At 46.5% G+C, this 14,244-nt stretch overlaps 1 protein-coding gene across 1 annotated transcript in view; it reads left to right on the top strand.

Annotated features, from left to right (window-relative positions):
* The first annotated feature begins 1,869 nt into the window (after window positions 1–1,869).
* RAC2 (Rac family small GTPase 2) overlaps window positions 1,870–14,244 on the top strand; it is a 33,510-nt gene continuing 21,135 nt past the window's right edge. Inside the window, exons 1-2 of the mRNA XM_036759662.1 lie at window positions 1,870–2,096; window positions 4,826–4,897. Of these exons, the coding sequence (XP_036615557.1) occupies window positions 2,062–2,096; window positions 4,826–4,897 (107 nt within the window). The 5' untranslated portion in view covers window positions 1,870–2,061. The remainder of the gene's footprint in view (window positions 2,097–4,825; window positions 4,898–14,244) is intronic.

Genomic DNA, 14,244 nt, shown 5'->3' with positions numbered 1-14,244 from the left:
CTCTGTCACTTATGACTCGTATGACCATGAGCAACTGATTTCACCACGGTGGCCTGAATTTTCTCATTTGTAGAGTGAGGGATCTCTGGGGAACCCTCCAGCTCCAGATCTGTGAGCCTATGGCTTGAGTTTGAATCTTGGATCTGTGACTTTGGGTGACTCACCCCACCTTCCTGGGCCTCAATTTCCACAGATAGAACATAAGCGGGCTGAACCAGATGACTTCTGAGGCCTTGAGGTCTGTGGTCCCATGATCCATTCTGGCCTCAATGTTCTCACCTATAAAATGGAAGACAGGATGAGATGTTTGCTGAGATTGCTTTCGGCTCTGGTTTATGATCCTAGGCACATAGTAAATGCTGATTAAACTAATCAGCCAGTCTGGTGGCCCAGGTTCAGAATTGTCACCAGAAATTTTTTACCTGGGAGCAAACATGACAACTAGGAAGGGGCACATGGGTGCAGGGCAAGAGACAAGCCAGCCACAGGTGCAGCTGCATGGGGTGGGATAGACTCACATGAAGCTCTTGGTGGACCTGGGAGAGTGGCTATCACAGATTGGTTCCTGGGGGTGGCCCTGGGAGCCACGCACCAGCCAGAATGCTCCAAGGTGAAGGGTGAGCACAGCAGTTGCCAGCGCATCCCACTGGATGTCAGCACCCTGGGGCACAGCTCCATCTGTCATGTACTGGTTATGACTTTGCTGGGCCTCCCATTGCTTTGCTCCATCTGCTTTGTGGAGGTTGCCCTGGTGTACTGGAAGGAAGCCTGGATTTGGAGTTCAGGGCTCTGTGACTGTTGACTCACCCCTTGCTCTATCTGAGCTTCGGTTCCATCTTCTACAAAATGACAGAGTTGGATGAGCTCTTAACTCTATGACCCTGCGATCCCTCTTTGCCTCGTGGTGGAAGGTTGAGGCGCCGTTGGGAAGGGAAGCTATGGACTCGCTAGGAAACATTGGTCACGGCACCATAGTGGCAGGGACCTTGGAGTCATTTGGTTCCCCACCCCCCACCCCCACTTTTACAGATGAGGAAACCAAAGTCCAAGAATGAGGAAAGAGAATTTTGATATTTCATAAAACCTCAGAATCTCCAAATTGGAAGGACCCTTAGAGGTCATCTAGTCCAAACTGTAACTGAACAGGAATTCCCTCGATCTATCAATCTACAAATGTTTACAAAATACAAAGTCCCATGCTTGATGCTAGGAGCATCTCTCCCTGTGAGGGAGACAAAAATATATAAATATAGCCATTATTACCAGGGTATGTGGGAGTAAATGTTTAACAATCGCCTCTCTGGGATGGGGGGTGGGGTATATAGGCCACACTTTTACTTTTAATCTGCCATATTAACGTTTTCTCTATTACTTTCTCAAGTCTAGTCAAGTCAGCAAAACAACAAATCAAGACTGGATTTGTAGCATTTGGGGATTTCCCAGGTATAAACGCTCACACTGAAAATTTAACAATCGACTTGCTATTTGAGCCTGCTCCAGTACATCTCAGAAGAGAATGAATACAGGGTAATTGGATCAAGGTCGTTTGGTAACTTTGTAATTTGGGGAGATCAGGAGAGGCTGACTGCAGAAGACGGTGCTGAAGCCGTGTCTTAAAGAAGAGGGATTCTGTACTCGGAGGTATGCATGGCAGGTGCTAAATTAAAGCCAAGAGACAGGAGTCACAGTAGGGGGCCTGCCCTCCAGGCTCAGCAGCTCCACCATTCGCCATGCCAGGGTGACCTTCTTTTAAGGTGCTCTAGAGCGCTGGGGCTCCCAGTCACCCAAAGGGGCCCAAACTTCTCTTTCAAACCACATGCCCCGCCTCCTGAGAACGGTGGTGCTGGGGGGAGGGGGAGGCAGCAGATTGAGTAAGTCAGTTCCCCTTCCGCTTCTCCACACTGCTTTCCAACGACCTGCCAATCTATCAGCCTGTTAATTATTATTTTCGCTCCTTTTCTGTCTTTCTCCTTGGGAGGCCGGCTTCTCTTGTTCCTCAGCTGCCGGGAGGAGTCAGCCTTCTCTTTTCCCTGCCTCAGCGCCTCCAGGAACCCAGAGAACATGCAGGCTATCAAATGTGTGGTGGTGGGAGATGGGTAGGTAACTTGGTTTACTTCTGGACCAGGTGGTGGGGGCATCTTTCCGAGAGGAGGGGGGGCAGGTTACCCTCGTTTAATTTTTTCTCTAGTCTGAGTTTTTCCTACTTCTCTTGCCAATTCCATCCCCCAACCCTTTCTCTTCACCCCAAGAGCATTCTCAGCCTTCTAGAGCTTGGGATCTGATGGGGAGCAGCTGTAGAATCGTCTTTTTTTCTCAGTGGCAGTTACAAGTCTTCAGCCTGGGTGGGATAGGGTGACTTGAGCTGTTTATTGTGTCTCCCCTTCCCCATCCTGCCCCTACCCTAAGTCTGCAGAACGAATGGGGCTGGGGTGAGGTGGGGGCTAGAGTGGGGTGGGGTGAGGTCGGGGCTAAGATTCTGTACCTAGACTGAGCTCAGCATCATGGGCGTTGGTACACCCTTGAAGCCCCATGGTGGGGCTGGGAGGTGGCTTCCCTTCTTCTGTCTCTGGGAAAATCTGGCCAGGGCTGTGATGAGACCTCTCCTTGCTCTCACCACCAGATTGGGATCTTGATGGTCTTCAGAAGGAATGTGAAGTTTGGTGGTAGTGGGAAAGGCTTGATTGGTATGAGCATTAATGTGAGAAGAGGTTGGCAGTCCCATAGACTGAGTCACTAAATCTAAATTTGGCTCAAATCTCACAGAGTACTGGACCTGGAGTCAGAAAGATCTGAGTTCAAATTCTGCCCCTGACTCTCTTGCTAGCTGTGTGACCTTGGACAAGTCACTCTGACCCTCTTCTGCCAAATGAAGGGGGTGGACTCTCTGACCTTTGGGGTCCCTTCCAGCTCTAAATCCATGGTACTATAGTATTTCTAGGCCTCAGTTTTCTCATCTGTAAAATAAGGGTTAGGTCAGATGATCTTTTTGGCCCCTGGCAGTTCTAAATCTATAAGCTGTTTCCTTCTGATCTCCGCTTGGATAAGTTATTGAAATTCTCTGAGGTTGTTTCTTCCTCTCTGAGATAAAGAGGGGGCGGAGGGAGAACTAGAGGATTTTAGTGTCTCCTTCGGATATTAAATCCTCTGACCTTCCATCGTCCTCCACCAGGATTCAGGCTCCAACAACTCTCACTGGCATGACCTTGAATAAGTCACTTCCCCTAGGCCTCCATTTTCTTTTCTACAAAGTAAGGACTCTATCTCCAGGGTCTCTGCTGCATCTAAGTTGTGTCCAAGAGGACCAGGGTGTGATGTGTTGTATAGGGAAGAGACAGGGAGAGCCAGGGCCCAGAAAGACTCCGTGTAGGACAGAGAATGTAGTGCTGGGAGAAGGCCTTAGAATGTGGAATGGCTGAGCTGGGAAGGCCCACAGCACAGAAGGTCAGAGCTGGGAGTGGGGACGGGGATCCCTAGAGCATCGAATGTTAGAGTTGGGAGAGAACCTAGAAAATGGAATGTTAGGGCAGAGAATATTGAAATTTAGAACTTAAAATGTCAGAGCTGGGAAGGAACCTTCTAAGTATTACATGTGAGGAATGTGATGCCCAGAGTAACTTGTTCAAGGTCACACACACACACACACACACACACACACACACCACAGTGGCTGAGCCTAGACCTTGAAGCAGGTCTGCTGACCCAAACACCAGGGCACTTTCCTGAACTGGCCGGAGAGGGTTGTGTACAGGTGAGGAATACCCAGCTGGGTCCCTGGTTGGCACTAGGAGAATTAATGGGTATTATCTACACTGATCCCTTCCCCCTCCTCCTCCCACTCATTACTTCTCTCAACTGCTTGTTATTGAGCGGAAGTTGGTAAGCCAAGCCTTCTTCTTATTCAAAATGGGGGGAGAGGGGGCCCTAGGGGAGGAGAAACTGAACCAGACAGGGACAGGAAGAAAAGGAAACTTAGAAGCAAATTGGTCCCTAGACAGGAAGTCAAAGACCCAAATGTGGAGGCTGGTCTTTATGCCCCACACTTGACCCAGGGAAACCCTCTCCCAATCACCCTGCTCTCCTTCCAGCTCAGGCTTTGCATTCCAGAGCCCTCTTTCCCCTTACACCCTTCACAACTTTGATTCCAAAGTGAATTGTCCCTGAGCAGATCACAGAAGTAGGAAGCTTAGACCAAAGGAGGAGAAATGGGAGAGACAGAAAGGGGCTGGGAGAGATGGGCAAAGGAAGGCCTTGGGGGTCAGATACTTACATAATCTTTGAATTGTAGAATTTTAGAATGTCAGAAGTAGGAGGGACCTTGGAACACGGAACATCAGCAGTGGGAGGGGTCTAAGACCAGGGAATGTCAGAGCTAGGGGTGAGAGGCTGAAAACAGGGAACATCAGAGCTAGGAGGGACCTCAGAACAGGGAATATTAGAGCTGAATAACTCTTTGAACATGGATGGAATGTCAGCGCTGAGAGACACCACCAGTTCCAGATCTCTCATTTTACGTATGGGGACACTGAAGCCCAGAGAAGGGAGGTCTCACAGTGAGCTTGTGGCAGAACTTAGACCAGACCCAGGACTCCTGGCTTTCAATGTTTTTCTGTTCTATTACTGGGAGGAGGAGGACTACTGGGACCCCACAGAAAGTATGGTGAGCTTAGAGTTTGTTCCCTGCGGCCAGACTGGTGTGATTGTCTTAAGCGGGGTTAAGGAGTGACTAGCCAACAGGCCCTAAAAAAGACAGTTACTTCTTCACTGGGGATGGAAAGTACAAAGGGGGCAGAAACTAAACTTCTCCCTTGTCTCTTTTTCATTTCAGAGCTGTGGGTAAAACCTGCCTTCTCATCAGCTACACCACCAATGCCTTTCCTGGAGAATATATTCCCACGGTGTGAGTACCCAGAAAGAAAGGGGTGGTCTGGAAAGGGGCAAGGGGGCAAACTCAAGAGCTCTATGTGAGGGAGGAGAATTTAATCCCATCCAGTCTGGGTGGTGCAGTGTATAAAACCAGCTATGGAGTTGGGACCTGGGTTCAGATCCCATGTTGTCCACTTACTAGCTGTGTAACCATGGGCTAATCACTTAGCCTCTCTGACTCAGTTTCCCTACCTATAAAATGAAAATGGTAGGCTAGAAAATCCTTAAGTTCCATCATCACTCTGAATTACGGAATCTGAGGGAGAAGGAATACATGAGCTGGAATCCCCTTTAGAACAGTATTCTTGGCAAGTAGCCAGTCTTCATTTGAGTGTCTCCAGTGATGGAGACTTCATTGCTTGTGCTGTTTAATTATTTGTCAGCTATGTCCAGCTCTTCATGACCCATTTGGGGTTTCCTTGGCAAAGACACTGAAGTGGTTTGCCAGTTCCTTCTCAAGCTCATTTTACAGATGAGGAAACTGAGGCAAATAAGGTTAAATGAATTGTCCAGGGTTGCACAGCCAGTAAGTCTCTGAAGCCAATTTGTATTTAGAAAGATGAGTCTCCCTGACTCCAGGCCTGACACTCTACCCAGTGCAGCTCCAACTAGCTGTCCATCAGTTTGTAGAGCTAGGTTATTCTACTTTGGGGTAGATATAATCATATATGTATCTGAAATCTGCCTCTTGGCAGATTCTGCTTTTGCGCTCTGGGTCCAGCAGAACAAAGTTAATTCCTATTCTACATAATAATTTTATGGACCCTTGAAGCCATGTCGCTAAGCCTTATCTTCCCCAGGCTAAACACCCAGTTCTTTCTACTAATCCTTGTATGGCACAGTTGTCAGTCCCTTTGTCAACATGGTGGTCCTACTTTAGACTGCCTCCTGCTTGTTCATGTCCTGTCTAAAATGTGGCTCTTGGTGTGATCTGACCAGAGTAGAACTGGAGGTCCATTCCTTCCCCTGCCCTGGCCATTATGCCCCCTTTGATGCAGGCTAAGATGGTGTTAGCTTCTTGGAGACACTACAACGCTGCTGACTCCTATGGTGCTTTAGTAGCCTCGTCTTACAGATGGAAGGCACTGAGGCTCAGAGTGTCACACAGCCAACACAGTATGTTTGCAGCACAATTCTAACCCAAGTCTTCCTGAAGTAGGGTCTAGGGTTCAGTTGTATGCAGTGTCCTTTTCTGGCCTGGGATTATTTCTTTACAGGGACTGTCTTAACCCTGAACATTCTTTCCAGATATTGTAGGCACTCACACAGGAGATCCTTCTGTGTTTCCATTCTGGAAGCTTAAAGAAGTACCCTCTAGGAGAACCATGATCCTTTGTACAAACCCTAGTGGCAACTTCTGTTCAGAGGGGCTTCATGCATATGAATGCAGCAAAGGGATCATAGAATTTTAGTGTTGGAAGAGACTTCAGACATGAAAAAGATTTTCCTCTTCAGTATCCATGAGAAGTGGTTGTCCAACCTCTTCTTGGATACCATCACAGACAGGGAGCTTGCTACCTCAAAAGGCAGTCCCTTTGACACAACTCTGATTGGAAGAAAGTTCTCTCTTCACTTCCCCACACCCCAGTATGGCTAAATATTATTCTATTCCTTCATTTGGACCTTTGTATGTCATGGCTTCTAGTCCTTCCTTATCCAGGTCCAGAGAGACCACTATCATTAGGCAGATACATTGTATGGTAGCTAGCACATTAGATGTAGAATCAAGGAGACTTGAGTTCAGATCTTGCCTAAGTCACTTACTAGCAGTGAGACCTTGGGCAAGTCACCTTCTCTGGGCCTCAGTTTCTCTATCTGCCAAATGAGGTGGTTGGACTAGATGATCTCAAAGGACCCTTCTAGCTCTAGATCTAGGATGCTTTGGTCTTATTAACCTCATCACTATTTTCTTTGCTTTATGAATAAAAAGTGTACCATATTAATTGATGCAGCTTATCTTTCGAGATATTTTTTCTTTGTGACCCTTCTGCTCCAGTCCTAGCTCTGACCCTTGCTGAGAGATTATCTGATGTCCCATCAGCAGTTGGAGGCTGATCCACATTTCCAAGACATTGACTGTTGCCTCTCATGGGATTATGGGCTCACGGGTTTAGAGCTGTAAGGGATCTCAGAGGCCATCTTGTACAACCCCTTTGTTTTACTGATGAGGAAACCGAGGCCCAGATAGGTTAAATGATTTGCCCAAGGTCACACAGATAGTAAGCATCAGAGGCAGATTTTTACCGCAAGTCCTCTGTCCCTGGAGGCAGGGATCTTTCTACTATGCCAGGCTCTGTCCTCCCTACTCCAACCTCCCCCAAAGTGTCTCTTGGATCTTGGGAATTCCCCTGCAATTATCTTGGATGAGAACCATGGAAGTTACAGAGAGGCAGATTTAGGATTAATAGAAGGAAGAACTTCCTGGCAGTTAGAGTTGCCCAATGGAATGTGTTGCTTTGGTAGGTACTGAGTTCCCCATCTCTGCAGGTATTAAAGAGGAGACTTTCTACTGTGCCACACCACCTCCAGTCTGACACATCCCCTGTCAGGGATGCTATAGAGTGGATTCTTGCTTGGAAGGGAGGTTGGACTAGCTGACTCCCAAGGACCAGATATTAAGAGCCTTCGGTGTGAAATTTCTTACCTCATTCAATGAGGTCAAATATGTTTGCAGAATTGCTCCCCCCTCATCCTTTTAGCAGGTATTTGAGGGATAAGAGAAAATGGAAGAGTGGATGAATGTGCTCCATTACCTATATGACACAGGGCTGCCCTAGCCGCATACAGCCCTCCCACCTCTGACCCCCTCCTTGGTTAGAGCAGCTCAAAGGATCTTGTCATGTGTACTACCCACCAGTCATGTGGCTCTTTCTATTTCAGCTGCTCTGATCCAGATTTCAGAGGAACAATTAGCCACCAAAGAAGAGAATGTTTAGAGGGGAAAATCACCCCACTTACTGGTTTGGGAGAGAGCACTGACCCAAAGACCAAGAGATTTGGGGTCTGGAGACAACTTTAACTGGCTTTATGACTTTGGGGAAAATCTTCTCTCTTCCCCTTTTCCCAGTTGGAAAATGAAAGAGGAGAAATGCATCATCTATAAGGGACCATCAGGTTCTAATATTCTATGACATCTGCTTAGTGATGGTGGGTAGCACCAATGAATCCATAAGCATTTATGAAGTGTCTACTATGTAGCAGGTGCATAGTAGGGATACAAAAACAAAAGTGAAACAGTTCTTGTCCTCAGGGAGCTTATATTCTAACATGGCAGGGATAGCACATACACTTACATATATACAGAGTACAGATAGGGTAAGTGGGGGAAGGACTGGGAGACTCAGGAAAAGCTTCCTGTCAAAGGTGACATTTGAGCAGATCTTTGAAGGAAATTAAAGATTCTAAGAAGCAGCCATGAGGAGGAAGCACATTCCAGTCATGAAGGACAGTCTGTGCGAACACTTGGGAGTGGGAGATGGAATGTATGTGTGAGGAAAAGCAAGAAAGCCAGTGTGTGAAAAGGATTGATGTCTAACAAGGATGGAGTGATGAGCTCTCCCCCTCTGGCTGTTCCAGAATGAGGCCCCTCATGGTACTGTGTCTGGAGGCCATAGAGGCAATAAGGAAGTCCATTTAGGGAGCTTAGGGTTTGCACATTGATGGTGCAAAGAGCAGATTAAAACATGAAGAGAAACAAAGCCCATCTGTGGAGTCTGGGTCTGTTGGCCCCAGGGCCCCAGCACCCCCTAACTGGCTGCATTACCCTGAGCCAGTCACTGAACTTGTCTGGACTGCAGTCTCCTCTGTAAAATGGTGAGGCTGGGTCTCATGTCAGTGGCTTCTCTCAGCTCTAACATAGACTCTAAGATTAAAAAAATGTATGATGAACATTGGGAGATTTTAGATAAGGAATGAAATGATAGTTTAGCAATTCTGGGAGTTTCCTTCTATGTTATGTGGGTGTGGGTCCAATCCAAATCCATTGTTTACAAGGTTTATAAAGGAGTGTAAAAGTGCCTTGGCACATTTATTTCCAGCCAGTCATGTGGCTATTTCTATTTCAACTGCTCTGTTCAAGCCACCAAAGGGGAAGAGGTTTAGAGGAGGGAAAAATCCCACCTCTTACTGTCTTGGGGAAGAGCACTGACCAAGGAGGAGGTCAGAGATGGGAGGGACGTATATGGCTGTGACTGCCCTGTGTCATATGGGAAAATCATGGAGCAAAGAGCCTGAATCAGAAAACTGGCTGACTCTGAACAGCTGTGGGACCCTGAAGAAGCCTTGTGACTTCTCTGGGTTTACATCTCCTAATCTAGTCCCAGGCCAGTCCAAATCAACGTAGTCTAGTCCTCTCCAGTTCAATCCAGCCCAGTCTGATCTAGCCCAGCTCAATTCAATCTAGTCTAGTCCACTCCCATCCAGTCCAAGTCAACTTGGTCTAGTCCACTCCAATCCAGTCCAGGTCAACGTAGTCTAGTCCACTCCAGTTCAATCCAGCCCAGTCCAATCTAGCCCAACTCAATTCAATCTAGTCTAGTCCAATCCAATCCAGTCTAATTCAGTTCAATCTAGGCCACCTCAGTCTAGCCCAGTCCAATCCAGTCAAATCCAATTTAAACTAGTCTAGTCCAATCTAGTCTGGTCCGATTCGGTTCAGTCCAGTCCATCCCAATCCACAGCTTTGCCCAAGGTCACGCAGCTAATAATAATAATAAGACGAAGAAGAAGAAGACAAAATAGCAGATATAGCTCAAAATGGAATATAATGAATGAATGGATGAGAAAACATCTATGAAGCATTCACTACATGCAAAGCATCGTCAATACAAAAGTAGCTCCTGAGGTCTCTGCAGCGCCTGAAGCCCCACACATTCATGACAGCTGTGAGATAGGCGCTACAATGACTCCCATTTTACAGACCCAGATCCTAGAAGTGACTTCCCCAAGGTCACGAGGTAGCTCGTGGCTGATACAGGATAAGTACTATGACTGCAAATCTAGGATCTTTTGCACTTTACCACTCTGTCTCTCTGAGCCTCACTTTCCTCGTCTGTAAAATGGGAATGATAGTATCAGTGCTGTCTGACAAAGAAAGCTCTGAGAAACTTAAAAATGAGACTTATCAGTGCTATTGAGGCTGACCCTGAGGGGGAAAAGAAGTCACAAACGGATGACTGCTGCCTGAAGGGGGGGGGGGCAGGGTGGACAAGGAAGTGCCATCAGGTCTCTCGGTGACAGCTTGAGGGAGTTTCCCATGTTTGTCATGCATGAGTCCTCAGTCTTTTTTTTGTGAGAAGCCACCTCCCTCTTCCTCACTGGCTGCCTCTGCTCAGATCCCAGCAGCCTGGGGGACCCCAGTGCCTGGGGATCAGGAGCATCCAGCCCATGTAGTTGGTTGGGGTCGATGGGAAGAGACTCCAAACTCCAGGAGAAGACAGGCTTTGGATAGAGTAAGAGACTCAGAAAGGGGTTGGTCAGTCTTGTGGGTGCTCACTCCCTTTAATTCAAGAAGCTTTGCTTAAGGGTTAATTACGTGAAAGGCAATGAGGCTCCCGACTCTCGAGCTGCTTCTGGAGTAAGGGACAGAGAAGGGGCCAGACAGCACGGAGAGAGATGGGTGGAGAGTGACTGGGGACCTCAGGAGGAGCTGTCAGAGGAGGGAGGGCCCTGCTCACCCCTCCAGCCACTGAAACCTCTTTCTTCTCTGACTTTACAGTGACTCCAGGGTCCAAGGAGACCAAATGACTTGGCGCTGGAAGGAGCTGTAGAGGACATTAATCAAGCCCCCCTAATTTACAAATGAGGGAAACTGAGGCCCAGAGAAGGGAGTGACTTGCTCAAGGTCACATGGCTAGTTGGGGGCATGTTCTGTGCTAGAACCTCAGTGCCCTACATCTGATGTCATAGCATCACAGAATTACAGATTGTTAGTTAGAAGTTAGAACCCCCAGTCCAGGGGTTCTTACCCTGAGCTCTATTTATAGGTAACACGCATTGTATATAATTACATTTATATGCTATAGTTATACTTCTAGATAATATATGTGGCATATTTATATGATTTATATGAATATATTTACTTATGTAATATATATTTGTATATTATTATATATCTACATTTCATATACATTTTATAAATTATATATTTTGTTAACTGCATTTCATTAAAATTGATTTCTTTTGCAATCCTATGCATCTTATTTTAAACATTTAACAACGTGATCCTGAGAAGTGGGGTCCATCAAGGTTAGGAACTCCTCATCTAGTCCTAACCCTTCATTTTACGACTGACAAAACTGAGTCTCAGTGAGAACTCCCTTGTTCAAGGTTACCAAAGTGGCCTTGGAGTGGAGTGGCCTGAAGGCAGGTAGGTTTGGGAGGAAAATTGCTGCTAGAAAGAAGGCTGTGTTTGGAGTCCAAAGGCCTGGGTTTGAATCCTGCCTATCTCCTACTATTTGTAACCCTTGGAAAAGTCACTTGCCTTCCCTCAATTTCCTCACCTATAAAATGAAGGACACTGGATGTACTGACCTCAGAGGTTCCTTCCAGCTCAAAAGGGATCATCTTACAAGCTTATTCGTCAAACTACCCAGTCTCCTACAGGCCCCATGAGGACTATTGCCATATGTGAGAGGGAGATTCCTAATAAGTGGTAGTGACAAGGACTCCATCAAGGGCATGTGTGATGAGAAAAGGAGACCTGCCAGAAAGAATGATGGACCTAGAGTCTGAAGACCCACATTAGAAAAATAGGTCTGATAGTTACTTGTGTGCCCCTGGGTGAGGACAAGAAACAAGGCATGGTGGAGAGATCCTTGGATTGGGAACCACATAGTTTGGGTTTGAATTCATGCTTACTTCCCCAATCTGGGCCTCAGTTTCCTCACTTGTAAAATGGGAGCATTGGTGATTTCTATGGTCCCTTCCTGCTCTAAATTATATTGTAAGTCATTTGTCTTTCATGAGCCTTGGGTAACTTATTCATAAAATGAGTCTGATCATACTTGTATTTCCTACTTTGCAGAGTCATTTTGGAAAAAGGACTTTGTGAGCTGTAGCATATTGTAAGCTTCTTGAGGGAAAGGGCTGTTTTTTGCCTCTTTTTGTATCCCCAAGACTTTGCACAGTGCTTGACACATAGTAGGTGCTTAGTAAATGCTTATTGATTGATATGAGCTATGTCATCATTCTTTAGTGAGAATGCTAGACAACAGGAACCAAGGTACCAAGTGCTGCCTTAGTTTCCCTAAGATATTAGACAAAGGAATGGAAGGTTTCTAGATACCTTCCTCAGCTCAGACCCCATCTGTAGGCCTATCTGCTGAGAGGAATGGAGGACAGTCATTTGTTAGCTCGAGTCAGATCCTATATCTTGATTATTATGGCTACTTCCTGAAAATGTCTTCCTTTTGTCAGTTGGTGGGAGGGTGAAGGGAGGGGCAGTAGGATAACAAGTGATAGGGAGCCCACGTGATACAGTTGGAAAACCTCCCTGGAAGTGGGGTCAGAGGACATGAGTTCAAATTCTAACTGCCATTGGCTGTGTGACCTTGGCAGCTCAGTATACCCTCTCTGAATCATTCAGCTTCCTCACCTATTCAATGAGGTGGGGGTAGAGGCAAGGGAATCCTAGAGAGGCAGCAGCATGGTATAGTGTTGAGAATTCTGACTCTGAAGTCTGAGGACCTGGGTTCAAATCTTGCCTTTGCCACCCACTACTTGTGTGATCTTGGACAAGTTGCTTAACTCATTTTTCTCATCTGTAAAATGAGGGAGTTAGACAAGATGATTCCTAAGGTCTTTCAAGTTCTGAATCTTCTAAGTAATTTTACCTCTCTGGGACTCAGTTTCCTCATCTGTAAAATGAGGGAGTAGGACTAGATGACTCTTAAGATCTCTTCTAGCTCTGAAGGTATGATTAAGTAGTGACAGAACACTAGGGAGGTGACAGTCCCTAGCTGTCCTCTGCTTGGTAGGCCATATCTGGTGTATTGTGTTCATTTCTTAGAAGGACATTAATAAGCCATGGCATCTACAGAAGTTTGCCCCCAGAATGACAGAATTTCAGGCCTTGAGATCATACCACAGGAACTGACTCTGTTAAAGAAACTGGGGATGTTTTCTCCAGAGAAAATAAGACTTAGGGAGATGTGACCACAGTCTTTCAAGCATTTACAGGGATCTCACATGTAAGAGACATTAGCTTTGGTTAGCTTGGTCCCAGCAGGCAGCCCAGCTATAGAGAGACAGACTTAGAAAGTTCCCGTTTATTGGAATGGGCTCCTTGGGAGACGGTAGGGTCCTTCCCATTGGACATCTCCAAGCAGGGGACATTTTGTGGCAGGTTTCTTGTACTGATAAGGGTCACCCTCACTCTCCTCCAAGGTCCCTTCCAGCTCTGAGCTTTCCTTGTTAATTCCCAGCCCACTGTCTATGCTGCGCAGTCCTTAATGAATGTCTTGAACCAAAGGGAGCTGAGGGGAATCACTCAAGCAAACAATTACAACTGGCCTCCGATTCCTAACCAAGACAGTCGAGAACTGTGGAGTCACCATAAATAACCCACTTATTTCAGAAATGAGAATCGTTGGATCATAGGTCTGGAGCTGAAGGGGGCCTTAGAAGTCACAGAGTCTAGCCCTCTTCATTCTGCGTATGGGGAGTTAGTAGAGACAAAGTCCTCAGAGCCAAGGAGGAGCCAGTGCTCCTGTGGCTTGCTTGCCTTGCCAGACCCCTCCCCGCTGAGGAACGTGTTCAGTCTCCGGTGCCCACAATACCCATTTTAGGTCTCTTGATGGCAGAGCGGATATATCAACAGATTGATGTCTTGAGTTCAAATCTTGCTTGTATGATGCTGGGCAATCCACTTAACTCCTTTTGGTCTCAGTTTCCTTATCTGTAAAATGAAGAAAATAGTAGCACCTATTTGTTGTTGTGAGCATCAGAAATTTGTAACGTGATTTGCAAATTTTAAAGTGTTATGTAGATGCTAGATACGATGATGACGATGGTAAATTTTAGGTGTTTGCAGGGTTATCTCTGGAAGAGGGATTAGCCTTCTGCTCAGTCCTAGAGGGCAGAACCAGGAGCCACAGAGAGAGGATGAGAGGGAGGAGAGTTTGGCTCGTTGTCAGGAAATAATGTTCTAACAAGTATGACCCTGAAAAAATGAACTGGGCTGCCTGGGCACTAGAGGGCTTCACTCAAAGGCTCTTCGAGGATGGACAAAAGAGATTCTTGTTCAGCTGTGTGTTGGATTGGAGGACTTGCTAAACCTTTGGATTCTAAGACTGAGAGGACCTGGGTTCAAATTCTGCCTGT

This window comes from Trichosurus vulpecula, chromosome 5, assembly GCF_011100635.1.
Source record: "Trichosurus vulpecula isolate mTriVul1 chromosome 5, mTriVul1.pri, whole genome shotgun sequence".
NCBI lineage: Eukaryota > Metazoa > Chordata > Mammalia > Diprotodontia > Phalangeridae > Trichosurus > Trichosurus vulpecula.
This window is presented reverse-complemented; position numbering and strand designations above follow the sequence as displayed.